General features: G+C 51.2%; 1 protein-coding gene across 1 annotated transcript in view; it reads left to right on the top strand.

Moving 5' to 3' along the window:
* The window catches only part of LOC137377449 (dedicator of cytokinesis protein 11-like), a 322,059-nt gene that overhangs the window by 278,624 nt on the left and 24,455 nt on the right, over positions 1-18,980 (top strand). Inside the window, exons 48-50 of the mRNA XM_068047028.1 lie at positions 14,330-14,476; positions 15,673-15,724; positions 15,841-16,028. Of these exons, the coding sequence (XP_067903129.1) occupies positions 14,330-14,476; positions 15,673-15,724; positions 15,841-16,028 (387 nt within the window). The remainder of the gene's footprint in view (positions 1-14,329; positions 14,477-15,672; positions 15,725-15,840; positions 16,029-18,980) is intronic.

Genomic DNA, 18,980 nt, shown 5'->3' with positions numbered 1-18,980 from the left:
GGTGGAAAGTGAGCACCAGTGTGTGATGCTCACTAAGTATTTGCTAACATATAATGTATCTCTGCTGTGGAAGGAAATATTAAACGAGTTCGCTGGTATATTTACCATTCAGATCACAACAGTGAATTTACTTGTGTCGTGGAACAGGGTGTACCAATTCCATTGCTAATTATAAATAGAAACCAAGGAAGGTGCAGGGCCATAAACAAAAGAAATGGGAGCAGGAGCAGTCTTTTCTTGGTCTGACCTACATGTGACTCCAGACCCTCAGCAATGTGGTTGACTCTTAACTGCCCTCTGAAGTGGCCTAGCAAGTTGTATCAAACTGCTACAGAAAAGTCAAATAAGAAACACGGTGGGTATAACTACACCACATAGACTCAGCTGTTCAAGGATAATTAGGGCTGTGCAATAAATGCTGGCCTTGCCAGTGGTGCCCACATTCCGTGTATCGATTAAAAAAAACAAGGCCAACAAGCCATTTGCCTTCCTAATAATTGCTTGTTGTACCTGCATGATAACGTTCTGTGTTCCTTGTGCAAGCACACACAAATCCCTCAAAATCCTAAAATTTACTAGTCTCACCCTTCAAAACATAGTCTGCTTTTCTGTTCTTCCTACCAATGTAGATAATTTTCACATTCCCTCACATTATAATCCATCTGCCATCTTCTTCCGTACTTCCATAATGTGTCTAAATCCTTTTACTATCTCTTTCTTCACCATTTACATAGCATTGCATCATCGGCAAACTTCGATATTTTGCATTCAGTTGCCTCATCTAAGTAATTGTTTTAGATTATAAACAGCTGAAGCTCTAGCACTGATCCTTGGGGGACTGCACTAGTACACCCTGCTATCCCAAAAGACTGCATTTGTTGACAACGCGATCGGTAGGTGGCGCTGTTTTGGCACATGCGCAAATACAGCATGTGCCACGAAAACGTCACAGCTTGCGACTGTAGCAGCTGCCAGGACTAAAGATGGCGCTGCTCAAAGAATCACAGAGATGAAACCTGACAAACACGTGGCAGAATACAATGGCTGGAGTGAGAGAGTGGAGCGGGCCGGGGAGAGCAGCGCGGGGGGCGGGGAGACCAGCGCGGGGAGAGCGACGGTGGCGGGGGAAAGGGGGGGGGAAAGAGAGAGGGAGGGGGGAAAGAGAGAGGGAGGGGGGAAGAGAGAGAGGGAGGGAGGGAGGGGGGAAGAGAGGGAGGGAGGGAGGGGGGAAGAGAGGGAGGGAGGGAGGGGGGAAGAGAGGGAGGGAGGGAGGGGGGAAGAGAGAGAGGGAGGGAGGGAGGGGGGAGAGAGAGAGAGAGAGGGAGGGGGGAGAGAGAGAGAGGGAGGGGGGAGAGAGAGAGAGAGAGAGAGGGAGGGGGGAGAGAGAGAGAGAGAGAGAGGGAGGGGGGAGAGAGAGAGAGAGAGAGAGGGAGGGGGGAGAGAGAGAGAGAGAGAGAGGGAGGGGGGAGAGAGAGAGAGAGAGGGAGGGGGGAGAGAGAGAGAGAGAGGGAGGGGGGAGAGAGAGAGAGAGAGAGGGAGGGGGGGGAGAGAGAGAGAGAGAGGGAGGGGGGAGAGAGAGAGAGGGAGGGGGGAGAGACAGAGAGGGAGGGGGGAGAAAGAGAGAGGGAGGGAGGGGGGGAAAGAGGGAGGGGGGGGAGGAGAGTGGGGGGGGGGAGCAGCGGAACGGAAGGGGAGTGGCTTTTTCTGTGCATGCGCCATAAACACAACAGCAAAAGACTTACTGGCCAGTCCCTGGACCCGGTGACACCAAGGTCTTCACACACTCGCTCTCTACGGCCTCTCGCTTCTGGCCCTCTCCATTCAGCCGTTCCCTCCAGCTGCGGATGCCCAATCCAGTTGCTTTCTCCCCTACCCAGTTGCTTTCTCCCCTACTCAGTTGCTTTCTCCCCTACTTCTCCACTGTACTTAATGCATTGCAACTGTCTGGTCCCTGCCTTTTGCATGCTCCCTCTCCCCACCCCTCTCCCCACCCCTCCCCCCTCTCCATCTTCACCTCCCTCTCTTCACCCACCCCTCCCTCCCCCTCTTCACCCACCCCTCCCTCTACCCCCCTACCTCCACCCCAGTTGAATATTTGAAGTGCAGTTGCAAAGTTGGGGAAATAGCATCCAAAACAAAGCCTCAACAATTCTGGATTTAATTATTGAGAAGTTTTATTAAGTTCATTAAGCATCCGAGGAACTGCTGTGCATGGATACATGAGTGTTGTGTTTCCAGCATTCCCGTTAGACAGACAGGCCGAGTCTCTGCTATGCAGATCTAAAGAGATTGTTCCTGGAGAGCCTTGTGGTGAATGAACGCTTGGCTCTCTATTCCACTACTGTATTGTCCATGTGAAGAAGACAAAGTCACGAGAGTCTGAACTCAGTCTATTCTTGGTGAATGTTCCCCAAGCGCATCCCAATGTGCATTCCCAATTCATCCATAAATGCAAGGTTCCTTTCCACATAGTGACCAGCTCCGCAGCATGATCCAGTTGCCTTCGTTGCTTGACTGCTGACCTTAAGTGTCAAGGATTGTTTTCTCAAGCACACGTTTTACATGAAAGGAAATAAGGAAAGAACATCAGTGTCAGAGCTTACCTCCCTCCAATGAAATTACTGTTGCGCTTGCTTTATGCTCTGCAGTATAGGCATGTACTGATAACACCGCCAATAAATCACTTAGTATCCACCTCAGCTGTAGGATGCAGGAAGATATAACTGCCCCTATCTCGTGATGGTTCAATGCTGCTCTAAGGGAAAACATGAATGATGTGAGGGGGCTGGAAAAAGAAGCACATTTCTTTTGGACTGTGAACATAAAGCAGGCCATTTAGCCCAGCTGTTCCCTGCTCGTGGTTATGCTACTCGTGCGTCTTCCCATCCATTCCCATTTAATCCTGCCTACTACTATCAGCATCACCTTCCATTTCTTTCACTCTGACCTACCTTTGCCTGAAAGCAACATTGGGGATGGAGAACAGTGTGGCTGCACTCCCACCTCACCAGTTGTGTACGCAGCAAGAGCATTCACATTTGTGCTACCACTGGACACAGCATGCTTGTTTCATTTAGTTCTCAGTCTCTTCTTGCTGAATGTTCCCCAAGTGCTTGACCCCTTTGGACGCCCTCTCTGCTTGACAGGCAGAAGCTGGCAATTGCGGTGTCTCCCAAGGCTCTGCATGGTTCTTACAAAGGCGGATGGGGAAACAGGTGGCTGTGTGTCCACGTGCACTGCTCTGATGTGTGCAGGAACAGGTGGCTGTGTGTCCATGTGCACTGCTCAGATGGCTGCAGGAACAGGTGGCTGTGTGTCCATGTGCACTGCTCTGATGGGTGCAGGAACAGGTGGCTGTGTGTCCATGTGCACTGCTCAGATGGGTGCAGGAACAGGTGGCTGTGTCTCCATGTGCACTGCTCAGATGGGTGCAGGAACAGGTGGCTGTGTCTCCATGTGCACTGCTCTGATGGGTGCAGGAACAGGTGGCTGTGTGTCCATGTGCACTGCTCTGATGGGTGCAGGAACAGGTGACTGTGTGTCCATGTGCACTGCTCAGATGGGTGCAGGAACAGGTGGCTGTGTCTCCATGTGCACTGCTCAGATGGGTGCAGGAACAGGTGGCTGTGTCTCCATGTGCACTGCTCAGATGGGTGCAGGAACAGGTGGCTGTGTCTCCATGTGCACTGCTCTGATGGGTGCAGGAACAGGTGGCTGTGTGTCCATGTGCACTGCTCTGATGGGTGCAGGAACAGATGGCTGTGTGTCCATGTGCACTGCTCTGATGGGTGCAGGAACAGGTGGCTGTGTGTCCATGTGCACTGCTCTGATGGGTGCAGGAACAGGTGGCTGTGTGTCCATGTGCACTGCTCTGATGGGTGCAGGAACAGGTGGCTGTGTCTCCATGTGCACTGCTCTGATGGGTGCAGGAACAGGTGGCTGTGTCTCCATGTGCACTGCTCTGATGGGTGCAGGAACAGGTGGCTGTGTCTCCATGTGCACTGCTCTGATGGGTGCAGGAACAGGTGGCTGTGTCTCCATGTGCACTGCTCTGATGGGTGCAGGAACAGGTGGCTGTGTGTCCATGTGCACTACTCTGATGGGTGCAGGAACAGGTGGCTGTGTGTCCATGTGCACTGCTCTGATTGGTGCAGGAACAGGTGGCTGTGTGTCCATGTGCACTGCTCTGATGGGTGCAGGAACAGGTGGCTGTGTCTCCATGTGCACTGCTCTGATGGGTGCAGGAACAGGTGGCTGTGTCTCCATGTGCACTGCTCTGATTGGTGCAGGAACAGGTGGCTGTGTGTCCATGTGCACTGCTCTGCTGGGAGCAGGAACAGGTGGCTGTGTGTCCATGTACACTGCTCTGATGGGTGCAGGAACAGGTGGCTTTGTGTCCACGTGCACTGCTCTGATGGGTGCAGGAACAGGTGGCTGTGTGTCCATGTGCACTGCTCTGATGGGTGCAGGAACAGGTGGCTGTGTGTCCATGTGCACTGCTCTGATGGATGCAGGAACAGGTGGCTGTGTGTCCATGTGCACTGCTCTGATGGGTGCAGGAACAGGTGGCTGTGTGTCCATGTGCACTGCTCTGATGGGTGCAGGAACAGGTGGCTGTGTGTCCATGTGCACTGCTCTGATGGATGCAGGAACAGGTGACTGTGTGTCCATGTGCACTGCTCTGATGGCTGCAGGAACAGGTGGCTGTGTGTCCATGTGCACTGCTCAGATGGCTGCAGGAACAGGTGGCTGTGTGTCCATGTGCACTGCTCTGATGGGTGCAGGAACAGGTGGCTGTGTGTCCATGTGCACTACTCTGATGGCTGCAGGAACAGGTGGCTGTGTGTCCATGTGCACTGCTCAGATGGCTGCAGGAACAGGTGGCTGTGTGTCCATGTGCACTGCTCTGATGGATGCAGGAACAGGTGGCTGTGTGTCCATGTGCACTGCTCTGATGGCTGCAGGAACAGGTGGCTGTGTGTCCATGTGCACTGCTCAGATGGCTGCAGGAACAGGTGGCTGTGTGTCCATGTGCACTGCTCTGATGGGTGCAGGAACAGGTGGCTGTGTGTCCATGTGCACTGCTCTGATGGCTGCAGGAACAGGTGGCTGTGTCTCCATGTGCACTGCTCTGATGGGTGCAGGAACAGGTGGCTGTGTTTCCATGTGCACTGCTCAGATGGGTGCAGGAACAGGTGGCTGTGTCTCCATGTGCACTGCTCAGATGGGTGCAGGAACAGGTGGCTGTGTCTCCATGTGCACTGCTCTGATGGGTGCAGGAACAGGTGACTGTGTGTCCATGTGCACTGCTCTGATGGGTGCAGGAACAGGTGGCTGTGTCTCCATGTGCACTGCTCTGATGGGTGCAGGAACAGGTGGCTGTGTCTCCATGTGCACTTCTCAGATGGGTGCAGGAACAGGTGGCTGTGTGTCCATGTGCACTGCTCTGATGGGTGCAGGAACAGGTGTCTGTGTCTCCATGGCACTGCTCTGATGGGTGCAGGAACAGGTGGCTGTGTCTCCATGTGCACTGCTCTGATGGGTGCAGGAACAGGTGGCTGTGTGTCCATGTGCACTAATCTGATGGGTGCAGGAACAGGTGGCTGTGTGTCCATGTGCACTACTCTGATGGGTGCAGGAACAGGTGGCTGTGTGTCCATGTGCACTGCTCTGATGGGTGCAGGAACAGGTGGCTGTGTGTCCATGTGCACTGCTCTGATGGGTGCAGGAACAGGTGGCTGTGTGTCCATGTGCACTGCTCTGATGGGTGCAGGAACAGGTGGCTGTGTGTCCATGTGCACTGCTCTGACGGGTGCAGGAACAGGTGGCTGTGTGTCCATGTGCACTGCTCTGATGGGTGCAGGAACAGGTGGCTGTGTGTCCATGTGCACTGCTCTGACGGGTGCAGGAACAGGTGGCTGTGTGTCCATGTGCACTGCTCTGATGGGTGCAGGAACAGGTGGCTGTGTGTCCATGTGCACTGCTCTGACGGGTGCAGGAACAGGTGGCTGTGTGTCCATGTGCACTGCTCTGATGGGTGCAGGAACAGGTGGCTGTGTGTCCATGTGCACTGCTCAGATGGGTGCAGGAACAGGTGGCTGTGTGTCCACATGCACTGCTCTGATTGGTGCAGGAACAGGTGGCTGTGTGTCCATGTGCACTGCTCAGATGGGTGCAGGAACAGGTGGCTGTGTGTCCATGTGCACTGCTCTGATGGGTGCAGGAACAGGTGGCTGTGTCTCCATGTGCACTGCTCGGATGGGTGCAGGAACAGGTGGCTGTGTGTCCATGTGCACTGCTGTGATTGGTGCAGGAACAGGTGGCTGTGTGTCCATGTGCACTGCTCAGATGGGTGCAGGAACAGGTGGCTGTGTGTCCATGTGCACTGCTCTGATGGGTGCAGGAACAGGTGGCTGTGTCTCCATGTGCACTGCTCTGATGGGTGCAGGAACAGGTGGCTGTGTCTCCATGTGCACTGCTCTGATGGGTGCAGGAACAGGTGGCTGTGTGTCCATGTGCACTGCTCTGATGGGTGCAGGAACAGGTGGCTGTGTGTCCATGTGCACTACTCTGATGGGTGCAGGAACAGGTGGCTGTGTGTCCACATGCACTGCTCGGATGGGTGCAGGAACAGGTGGCTGTGTGTCCATGTGCACTGCTCTGATGGGTGCAGGAACAGGTGGCTGTGTCTCCATGTGCACTGCTCTGATGGGTGCAGGAACAGGTGGCTGTTTGTCCATGTGCACTGCTCTGATTGGTGCAGGAACAGGTGACTGTGTGTCCATGTGCACTGCTCGGATGGGTGCAGGAACAGGTGGCTGTGTGTCCATGTGCACTGCTCTGATGGGTGCAGGAACAGGTGGCTGTGTCTCCATGTGCACTGCTCAGATGGGTGCAGGAACAGGTGGCTGTGTGTCCATGTGCACTACTCTGATGGGTGCAGGAACAGGTGGCTGTGTCTCCATGTGCACTACCCTGATGGGTGCAGGAACAGGTGGCTGTGTGTCCATGTGCACTGCTCTGATGGGTGCAGGAACAGGTGGCTGTGTCTCCATGTGCACTACTCTGATGGGTGCAGGAACAGGTGGCTGTGTCTCCATGTGCACTGCTCTGATGGGTGCAGGAACAGGTGGCTGTGTGTCCATGTGCACTGCTCTGATTGGTGCAGGAACAGGTGGCTGTGTGTCCATGTGCACTACTCTGATGGGTGCAGGAACAGGTGGCTGTGTGTCCATGTGCACTGCTCTGATGGGTGCAGGAACAGGTGGCTGTGTGTCCATGTGCACTACTCTGATGGGTGCCTGAACAGGTGGCTGTGTGTCTATGTGCACTGCTCGGATGGGTGCAGGAACAGGTGGCTGTGTGTCCATGTGCACTGCTCTGATTGGTGCAGGAACAGGTGGCTGTGTGTCCATGTGCACTGCTCAGATGGGTGCAGGAACAGGTGGCTGTGTGTCCATGTGCACTACTCTGATGGGTGCAGGAACAGGTGGCTGTGTCTCCATGTGCACTACCCTGATGGGTGCAGGAACAGGTGGCTGTGTGTCCATGTGCACTGCTCTGATGGGTGCAGGAACAGGTGGCTGTGTCTCCATGTGCACTACTCTGATGGGTGCAGGAACAGGTGGCTGTGTCTCCATGTGCACTGCTCTGATGGGTGCAGGAACAGGTGGCTGTGTGTCCATGTGCACTGCTCTGATTGGTGCAGGAACAGGTGGCTGTGTGTCCATGTGCACTACTCTGATGGGTGCAGGAACAGGTGGCTGTGTGTCCATGTGCACTGCTCTGATTGGTGCAGGAACAGGTGGCTGTGTGTCCATGTGCACTGCTCTGATTGGTGCAGGAACAGGTGGCTGTGTGTCCATGTGCACTGCTCTGATGGGTGCAGGAACAGGTGGCTGTGTCTCCATGTGCACTACTCTGATGGGTGCAGGAACAGGTGGCTGTGTCTCCATGTGCACTGCTCTGATGGGTGCAGGAACAGGTGGCTGTGTGTCCATGTGCACTGCTCTGATTGGTGCAGGAACAGGTGGCTGTGTGTCCATGTGCACTACTCTGATGGGTGCAGGAACAGGTGGCTGTGTGTCCATGTGCACTGCTCTGATTGGTGCAGGAACAGGTGGCTGTGTGTCCATGTGCACTGCTCTGATTGGTGCAGGAACAGGTGGCTGTGTCTCCATGTGCACTGCTCAGATGGGTGCAGGAACAGGTGGCTGTGTCTCCATGTGCACTGCTCTGATTGGTGCAGGAACGGGTGGCTGTGTGTCCATGTGCACTGCTCAGATGGGTGCAGGAACAGGTGGCTGTGTCTCCATGTGCACTGCTCTGATTGGTGCAGGAACGGGTGGCTGTGTGTCCATGTGCACTGCTCTGATTGGTGCAGGAACAGGTGGCTGTGTGTCCATGTGCACTGCTCTGATTGGTGCAGGAACAGGTGGCTGTGTGTCCATGTGCACTGATCTGATTGGTGCAGGAACAGGTGGCTGTGTCTCCATGTGCACTGCTCAGATGGGTGCAGGAACAGATGGCTGTGTCTCCATGTGCACTGCTCTGATTGGTGCAGGAACGGGTGGCTGTGTGTCCATGTGCACTGCTCAGATGGGTGCAGGAACAGGTGGCTGTGTCTCCATGTGCACTGCTCTGATTGGTGCAGGAACAGGTGGCTGTGTGTCCATGTGCACTGCTCTGATGGGTGCAGGAACAGGTGGCTGTGTCTCCATGTGCACTGCTCTGATTGGTGCAGGAACAGGTGGCTGTGTGTCCATGTGCACTGCTCTGATTGGTGCAGGAACAGGTGGCTGTGTGTCCATGTGCACTGCTCTGATTGGTGCAGGAACAGGTGGCTGTGTGTCCATGTGCACTGATCTGATTGGTGCAGGAACAGGTGGCTGTGTCTCCATGTGCACTGCTCTGATTGGTGCAGGAACGGGTGGCTGTGTGTCCATGTGCACTGCTCAGATGGGTGCAGGAACAGGTGGCTGTGTCTCCATGTGCACTGCTCAGATGGGTGCAGGAACAGATGGCTGTGTCTCCATGTGCACTGCTCTGATTGGTGCAGGAACGGGTGGCTGTGTGTCCATGTGCACTGCTCAGATGGGTGCAGGAACAGGTGGCTGTGTCTCCATGTGCACTGCTCTGATTGGTGCAGGAACAGGTGGCTGTGTGTCCATGTGCACTGCTCTGATTGGTGCAGGAACAGGTGGCTGTGTCTCCATGTGCACTGCTCTGATTGGTGCAGGAACAGGTGGCTGTGTCTCCATGTGCACTGCTCTGATTGGTGCAGGAACAGGTGGCTGTGTGTCCATGTGCACTGCTCTGATGGGTGCAGGAACAGGTGGCTGTGTGTCCATGTGCACTGCTCGGATGGGTGCAGGAACAGGTGGCTGTGTGTCCACATGCACTGTTCTGATGGGTGCAGGAACAGGTGGCTGTGTGTCCATGTGCACTGCTCTGATGGGTGCAGGAACAGGTGGCTGTGTGTCCATGTGCACTGCTCGGATGGGTGCAGGAACAGGTGGCTGTGTGTCCATGTGCACTGCTCGGATGGGTGCAGGAACAGGTGGCTGTGTGTCCACATGCACTGTTCTGATGGGTGCAGGAACAGGTGGCTGTGTGTCCATGTGCACTGCTCTGATGGGTGCAGGAACAGTTGGCTGTGTGTCCATGTGCACTGCTCTGATTGGTGCAGGAACAGGTGGCTGTGTCTCCATGTGCACTGCTCTGATGGGTGCAGGAACAGGTGACTGTAACTGAGCAGCAAGGAGAGGGTACCGCAGGTGGGGGAAGTGGAGCTGTGAACAGGCAGGTGTATGTAAGGTCCATCAGCTCTTTAGGCCAGGGGGTGAAACGCTCAGGATCCATGGACTGTGGCACGTGACTGATGTCCAACTCATGGCCACCTCAATCCGAAGGTGCTTCCGGCAATTGTTGGGCAAATTAATTGGCTCCAGCTCATCAGCCAGTCCTTTCTGCCAGCGGAGAATCTGTCGCCACAGCCAGTCCAGTCTCCTCATGAATGATGCCGTTCCACTCTGCAGAACGGCCTGTTGTAGCTGGTACCATTGATCTGAAAGCAAGCAGTATTTTTCATTGTCGCTGAGGGGCCTTGGCTGTTCCTCTGTAATCACAATGGCAGCAGCCATGCCTGTTGTCGTCTGTGTCTGAGATGCACGCCAGCGGCAGTTGGGGGCATGCCTCTCCAAAGACAGGCCGAGATGCCTCTGCACAACAATAGCATGTTTGAAGGGCAACAAAGTCTGAATGGAGAAGATGCAGCTGCAGGTAGCCTGGCCATCATGTATCTGCAATGTGTACTGTTTGGCACCAGAAATCACAGTCACTGTGCCTTCATCCTGCTGCTTGACATTTATTCGATGAATGTGGCTATGATCCTGATGCAGCAGCTTCACAGTGTGACTGGTGAATCCTGTGTAAAATGATTGTAGGTCTGCTGGTGCCTCTGCGATGCGCTTGAAAGAGGCGCCCTGCAGGAATGTGTAATAGGAACGCTCCTGATCCAGGACACTATTGTGGAAGATCAACGCCGAGATGCATTCCTTCATGGATGAGGAGGAGTGGAGCAGGTGCTTTATCTTGACATTCTCTGACTCAATGCGATTATTGGTGTTGTTCCCAAACGTTAGGACTTTACCGCGCGAATATTCTGTGGAATCCAGTTTGTAAGCAGGTAGTCCTGCAGGGGTGGGTAGAGATGTCCAATCCTTTCTACACAACTTGTGAGCTTCTCCTCCAAAGGTGCATGAACCATTTCCTTGCAGATCATAAACAACTGATCCCTCAGTTCACCATTCAGTGGGTAGCTGCTGATCTTCCTCCTCATGCTCTGCATCACATGGAACTGACAGAGGAGAACCGTTGCAGCTGGGAGATGCTTCCTGATCGCATTGATCTCATTGATGTCTTTATCCACAAGGGCTGATCTCACGCGGCAGGTGCTGGATCCCATGAATTCGACAAAAACACCCACAATCTCGTCCAGCATCTGAGCCGTCTCATTCCTCACCATGGCATAGAACACAGCCCTGCCCCTACCAACATTGTCCTGCACCATCACCCGGTACAGAGGGTAGCCACATTTGTTCACCTTGTATGTACCGTCCATGAACAGCAGTTCAGGAAAGGCCTGCATGTGGACCTTCATGGCTGGTGTCATGAAGGCAATATCGAGGATGTTGCTTCCCTGCAGGCCAACCCGCACCGTGGCCCCGTCCTGCTGAATCATCTCCAGCGTATCACACAGCACATCCATGCTGTCATCCCCTGTTTTGAGCCGGGATTTTACATTTCTAATGTCACTAAGGGTCATGGTCTTGTTGAATGAACGCTCGATATAATCCTTCAGCTGTTTGTTCCCAGCCTGCAGCTTGACCAACTCTTCTACCTTCTGCCTTTCATCGTGGTTCAGTTGTCATCTCCTTGCATAGAAGCGTAAACATTCTGGATGCAAAACATGACCGGTATGTACAAGATGGTAGGAGCTGACACACAGTTTGTTCTTGCTCGTATTGAATTTCACACTGATGAAGACCTCACAGCCCAGAGCGAGATACCTGAAAAGTTACACAGACATTCAATGAGCAGGCCCAAGTTCCTCGTGCCCTCCTCAGGCGTGTTTTTGGCAGCAGTTTATATGTGCACCATGACAAGGTCCCAAAATCTGGTGCGCACCTGTTTCGCAGTGCAGAGGAGCTGGCGCTGAGGTGGTCGACCAGCCATTGCTCCATCCAGGAAATCACAACAAAGGCAGTCCGTAGACACGGGTGTGGTATGCGCGTGGCTTTGTGGGCACAGGATCTCACTGACGAGATGTATTGATACTGCAAATCTAATCTTGGTTCAATGCGCATCAATGAACAGCTTTACAGGACTGACAAGCTACACAAGTGGAAATGTAGTGACCGCAGCACCTACCTCTGATTCGGTCTCACTCCAGTGGAACAGATGCGTGGCTGCCCATAGTGTACACAGCACAGCCTCACTGAGGCATACTTAAAGCGGATGGGAATTTTGACTCGCCGTCTCTTGTTCTCCCTCTCAAGCGTATGGGTGCTCACTTTTTTAATAGACTCCCCCTTGCCTGTAAGCACAACAGCAAAGCGCATTTAAATAGCATTGTTAACATAGTGAAACATAAATTTTTTTAGATTTAGATATACAGTACTGAAACAGGCCCTTCGGCCCACCGAGTCTGTGCCGACCATCAACCACCCATTTATACTAATCCTACACTAATTCCATATTCCTACCACATCCCCACCTGTCCCTATATTTCCCTACCACCTACCTATACTGGGGGCAATTGCTAATGGCCAATTTACCTATCAACCTGCAAGTCTTTGGCATATGGGAGGAAACCGGAGCACCCGGAGGAAACCCACGCAGACACAGGGAGAACTTGCAAACTCCACACAGGCAGTACCCAGAATTGAACCCGGCTACAGTGCTAACCACTGCGCCACTGTGACATAACAAGGCACATCACAGGATGTGCCTGCAGACCATGCTACCTGTTGAAACATCACAAGTTTACTGCTGAAGTCATCATAACTCTCGAACTCCTGGGTTGTGAATGTGGCAAGGAACTGCTCTGTGGAATCTACTGAAGTTGCCATCATTGAAGTTTGAAGTTCAGGAAGGCTATTAAGGGACCACACGGGAAACATGAGATGAGATAATAAATACAGAATGCACTCCATTGTAACGTTACAAAAATGAAAGTGACCGTTTAGATGGAAGGTTGTTCGCTGGACTGCAGCACATGTACTGCCTGCACCCAGCAACTTACAACAGGGACTGGAGCACATGCGGTGCCCCAGACAATGGAAATGTTTTCAGAGCAACTTACAACAGGGACTGGAGCACATGCGGTGCCCCAGACAATGGAAATGTTTTCAGAGCAACTTACAACAGGGACTGGAGCACATGCAGTGCCCCAGACAATGGAAATGTTTTCAGAGCAACTTACAACAGGGACTGGAGCACATGCGGTGCCCCGGACAATGGAAATATTTTCAGAGCAACTTACCTTGGAACAATCTCCTCTGTCTAATAGAAATGAAGCAAATCTCCAAAACGACTAAATAATTGAGATAAAATGCGAGAAAATGCCCGACGAAACCTCTCCTCCTTCCACTTTCAAAAACTCGCGCCGAAGCTTTGACGCATGCGTGAATATCGGAAGATTGCAAGAAGCGCGTGCGCAGAGGCCAACCTGGCGCATTGCCCGAGGAAGACGACATTACGCGATGACGTCATCTGCGCATGCGCAAACTGGTCCTGGCAAGCCGGACCGCAGCGCATGCGCAGAGAGCAGGAGACCGTCTGAGCATGTGCGCACCGCGGCGCAGCCTGATGACGTCAGCGCTGGCAAGCGTTGTCATGAATCACTTTGATCCCAAAAATGACCCATATAGTCTTACTCTATTTTCTGTTCATTAACCAATCCCCAATCCAAGCTGGTATATTACTTCCAATCCCACGAGACCCAATCTTGCATAACAACCTTTTAAAACTTTTCTTAGTTTCATGTTCTACGAATAGGTCCCTAAAAAAACATTCCTTTTATTCTCTGGCTGTTTACAGCCTCATGTTAAGTACATATTGATACTAGAACCAGAATTGCTGTGAGCTTTCATTCCTGCAGAATCATGTTAGGTGACTGAGATAATTGGTTGGAAAAAAAAGTACCAGTGGGGAGATGAGAATTTGTTTTTAAACATAGCAAGTTGTTGTGATCTAGAATGTACTGTCTAAAAGGGTGGCTGAAGCAGATTCAATAGTAACTTTCAAAAGAGAATTGGATAAATACCTGAAAAGAAGAAATTTTCAGGGTTCGGGGAAAAGAACAGGGGAGTGGAACGAATTGAATAGCTCTTCCAAAGAGCTGGCACAGGCATGATGGGGTGAATGGCTGCCTTCTGTGCTGTAAAAATCTATGATTCTATAAATAAAAGTGGTTGAATGCAGAAGACATTCAAATGACAATTCTCCTGCCCGTTATCTAATCGAGATTGTAAAATGATTTGATGGATTGAGTACAGAAAAACCATTTCTTCTGGTTGCAGAATCAAGAACAAGAGGACATGACCTTAAAATTAGAGTTGGACTATTCAGGAGGGAATTCAGGAAGCGCTTTATAACACAAAGGGTAGTAGAAATCTGGAATCCTCTCCTCTAATAGGATGCAGATGTTGGGGAATCGCAGGAATGCTGTACCAATACCAGTACATTTTTGTCCACCATTCTCAATCACTTTTATTTCCCACGGGTAAACTCTTAGTCTTATTGAGTGTTTCTTTTTTGAAAATAGAGCTTCTTTGAAGAGGAAGATGGAAAAGAATACATCTACAAGGAGCCCAAGCTAACCAGGCTGCCAGAAATATCTGAGAGGCTCCTCAAACTGTACGGTGACAAGTTTGGAGCTGAGAATGTGAAAATTATCCAGGATTCTAACAAGGTAAGCTGTACTCCACACTGCCTTGTTAGGGAACTAGGTTCCAGCTTTTCACTGGGCTGGGCATAGCCTGGCCTCCTCTAATGGCCAAGTCTCAACCATGTTCTATTTCATGCTTTAAACTGTTTATTATATACAACATTTGTGTTCTCCAAACTGTTGGTTTACTCTCAATATAATCACACATTATAATCTAATGTATTCTATTAGTCACACTTGCTTAGGCATGTCTTGGTTAAAACAGACAAAACTGTACTCTTCCTCCTTACCTTGTTATATTCTGACTGATTAATCCTGTGGAATGTTTTATCGTTGATAACTTGACAATCTACACATTTCTAACTTGGACAAGCTCCACTTTCCCGTAATGCATGTTAGGTCAGGCATTTTATGTGAATAACCTATAGTGTGGCATTCCCCATGGGCAAACCTCTGTCTGCCATTCTTACAGCGGAGAAGGAACAGCAGCTCTTGAAGGTGAGGTGAGTAAGGCAGCTTGACAGAACATGTTGGCAGTGAGTGCCAGGGCCAGCACCCCCAGATTGCAAAGCTGGCACTCATGGATGGCTTGCTGCCTGGAACATTCTCCTGTCTTTCCGCATCTCCTAGGAGAGCCTCAAGATCTTTCTGTGGAAAGATTCATAGCCCTTTGGCGAGATGCTGCCCGATCATAGTGTGCCGTGGGCACAGCTGGCCTGTGAGTGCTTCACGGTTCTGGCAAGGGACATTTCAGAGAAGGGTGAGAGATGTTCTAAGTGGTTAAAGTACAGCGGGTCGAGGAAAAAATCTCTGCAGCTGCTCCTCAATGTGCCCGGGTACTCTGAAGAAACATGTGGTCTTTACGAAGGCTGCGCTGCTTCTACACTGAGGTTTCCTGGAGCCCAAGCCACTCACTGTGCTTTATGAATGTAGTTATGACGGAACTTACACTGCTTTGTAATTGGGAAACTTGCATGCAACTCCCCCCTGCTAATTAACAACATCATTTTCCAGCACCATTGGGCATTGAGGAAATTCTGGGCCCAGGTCAACTTTGAAGAATAGGTTAGATAGTTTGTTAAAGGAAAGAGGAGTAAAGAGATGTAGAAACAGAACAGGATCAGGGGATGCTGCTCATTTGAAGGATTAACACCAACACGGTTTGGTTGGGCAGAACAGCCTATATCCTTGCTGTAATTTCTACGTAACTCTTTGCTTAGAGAGGCTTTCAGACATTTCGGGCTGTATTTTCACCAAGGAGGCGGGAGTCAGGTAACAGATCTGTTTTTGGGTAAGAAGTCAGTTTCCAATGGAAACCTGATTAACATTCAGATTTTTACAAGAGTGGTCCCTTAATTGATATGAAGACAGGCTTCCTGTCCACTTAGAGCCAGTGAAGGCAGGAATACAGGTGGGTCGGATGAAGTATGGGATTTATTTAGACATCCCATGGCAGCCTTCACTGAGGCTGCTGATTGCCCTGAGGGAGAGATCTGCAGTATGTGCCAAAGCCTTCCACAGCAGCAGCGGGAAGCGAGATACCACAGGAGAGCAGGAGGCCTGGCACCTGGGACAGGTCAGGCCCTCAATTCTTCGATGCCGACCTGGATCTAATGCTGGAGGCCATGAGGGAGAGGCGGGAGGTCCTTTTCCCAGAGGGTGGCAGGAGGAGGCCACTTTGTCACGCAGCAGGGGCACCTCTCTGTTCACTGTTATCCCCCTCCACCCCCTCATCCAACCTTCTCTCTTACCCACTGCTCATCCCCCTCCCGATGAGCTGTCTCCTTCTAGGGCATCACTGTCCTCATGGTCCACACTTCTCTGGAGGGCCATGTTATGGAGAACGCAGCAACCACCACAATGACCGAGTCCCATGCAGGAGGGTATTGGAGGGCACCACCTGACTGTCCAAGCACCGGAATCGCATCTTCAGAGGATCGATGGCCCGCTCAATGGTTGTCCTGCTGAGCAGGTGGCATGAGCTTTATCACCTCTGTGCCTTTGTCCAGGTCTCCTGTAAAAGGGTCAATAGCCATTTCTTCAAGGGATTTCCCTTGTCCCCTAGGATCCATCCACACACTTTGGGAGTTGGAGTGAAGATCTGACTGGCAGAGGATGAAGGAGTCATGGAAGCTGTCATGAAAGCAAGCTGACACATGGAAGAAGTTCTTGTTGTGGTTGCAGACCAGTTGTACATTGAGGCAGTGGAAGCCCTTCCTGTTGATGGATCTCACTGGCTGGTCACTGGGTGCCTTGATAATGCCCTGCAATGGAGGCGGAACCCAATTCCCTCTGTCCCTGTGAGGCCATGGCTGTCATTAAATGAATGTGCTGTCCAGCTTTGGCAAAGAAGGCATCACTAACCAGTGAGATACTTGACGAGCTTTAAAACTATTTTATTTGGCCTGAATTGGAGGGAGAGCAGGATTCTTGTCCTGCCCTGCCCCGTGCTGCTCAGTTTTGACAGCACAGTGATCGTCACCTTGCAATAGATACACCGCCCAGCGCCGGTATTTTCGGGGGTTCCCCGCCTCTGTTTTCATCTTCGACGGAGCGCTGAACATTCAGCCCCTAGAGACTCAGTATATGTTGGTGCTTTTTTTTTTTTTTGAAGTGTTTGTAAAAAAATGTTTATTTGACAGATTATTTTTACCTGATCTGGAAATGTTTGAATGCCTCCTTTATTGTCACAACCAAGAGGTGCTCCAGTTCACCTGCTAAAACATCCCTTCTGGAACAAAAGTAAAACGTTTCATGTGTTTGGAGCAATGGCCAGTCATCTGTTCCCCTTTTTAGGACCTCTGAGTGTCTCCAACTATCATAATCTTTTCATTATTGGCCAGTAATGATGACCTGGTCTAGACTCCTGTGCACAAACCTGGATAATGCCACTTCAAAATCAGCTGGCAGGGGTTCAACCTGTGTCAAAGGACAAGGAACAGTACAGCACAGGAGCAGGCCATTCGGCCCTCCAAGCCTGCGCCGATCTTGATGCCTGCCTAAACTAAAACCTTCTGCACTTCCGGGGACCATATCCCTCTGTTCCCATCCTATTCATGTATTTGTCAAGATGCCTCTTAAACGTCATTATCATACCTGCTTCCACCACCTCCCCCGGCAGCAAGTTCCAGGCACTCACCACCCTCTGTGTAAAAAAACTTGCCTCGCACATCCCCTGTAAACTTTGCCCCTCTCACCTTAAACCTATGTCCCCTAGTAACTGACTCTTCCACCCTGGGAAAAAGCTTCTGACTATCCACTCTGTCCATGCCACTCATAACTTTGTAAACCTTTATCATGTCACCCCTCCACCTCCATCGTTCCAGTGAAAACAATCCAAGTTTATCCAACCTCTCCTCATAGCTAATGCCCTCCAGACCAGGCAACATCCTGGCAAACCTCTTCTGTACCCTCTCCAAAGCCTCCACGTCCTTCTGTTAGTGTGGCGACCAGAATTGCACGCAATATTCTAAGTGTGGCCTAACTAAAGTTCTGTACAGCTGCAGCATGACTTGCCAATTTTTATACTCTATGCCCCGACCGATGAAGGCAAGCGTGCCGTATGCCTTCTTGACTACCTTATCCACCTGCGTTGCCACTTTCAGTGACCTGTGCGCCCAGATGTCTCTGCCTGTCAGTACTCCTAAGGGTTCTGCCATTTACTGTATACTTCCCACCTGCATTAGATCTTCCAAAATGCATTACCTCACATTTGTCCGGATTAAACTCCATCTGTCATTTCTCCGCCCAAGTCTCCAACCGATTTCTATCCTGCTGTATCCTCTGACAATCCTCATCACTATCCGCAACTCCACCAACCTTTGTGTCGTCTGCAAACTCACTAATCAGACCAGCTACATTTTCCTCCAAATCATTTATATATACTACAAACAGCAAAGGTCCCAGCACTGATCCCTGCGGAACACCACTAGTCACATCCCTCCATTCAGAAAAGTGTCCGGTGAGAACATTCTTTATAACATTTTGGGGTTGCACAATCTGGCACTGGAGGAGCTCCTTGGCAAGGGATGGATTGTCCTGTAGCTGGCGAGTCCTGTTTGAAGGAACTACAGCTGTGGTGTAGAAACCAAAAGGCCAGATAGCTTAAATATAGGTTGTGGCAAATACTCACTGATGTAAGTCATGATAAAATACAGAAGTAGGCTCTCACAGTTGGCAGTACATTAGTGCTGTAACCCAGAATAGGTTACATGGTTTTAATTTCTCCAATACCATCAGATCTAGTGTTATAATAGGGCCACCATCAGCCATGGCTCAGTGGGTAGCATTCTCAACTCTTGAGTCAGAATGTCATGGGGTCAAGTCACACACCAGAGACTTGAGAACATATTCCAGGCTGGCACTCCAGGGCAGCACTGTCATCTTTCAGATGGAAAGTTAAGCCAAGGCCCCATCTGCCCTCTCAGGTGGACATTAAGATCCCATGGTGCTATTGGAAGAGGAGCAGGGGAGTACTCCCCAGTGTCCTGTATATTTATTCCTCAACCAACATCACCACAAGAACAAA

This window comes from Heterodontus francisci, chromosome 15, assembly GCF_036365525.1.
Source record: "Heterodontus francisci isolate sHetFra1 chromosome 15, sHetFra1.hap1, whole genome shotgun sequence".
Taxonomy (NCBI): domain Eukaryota; kingdom Metazoa; phylum Chordata; class Chondrichthyes; order Heterodontiformes; family Heterodontidae; genus Heterodontus; species Heterodontus francisci.
The sequence above is the reverse complement of the archived record's forward strand: the minus strand, read 5'-3'. Positions and strand labels throughout refer to the sequence as shown.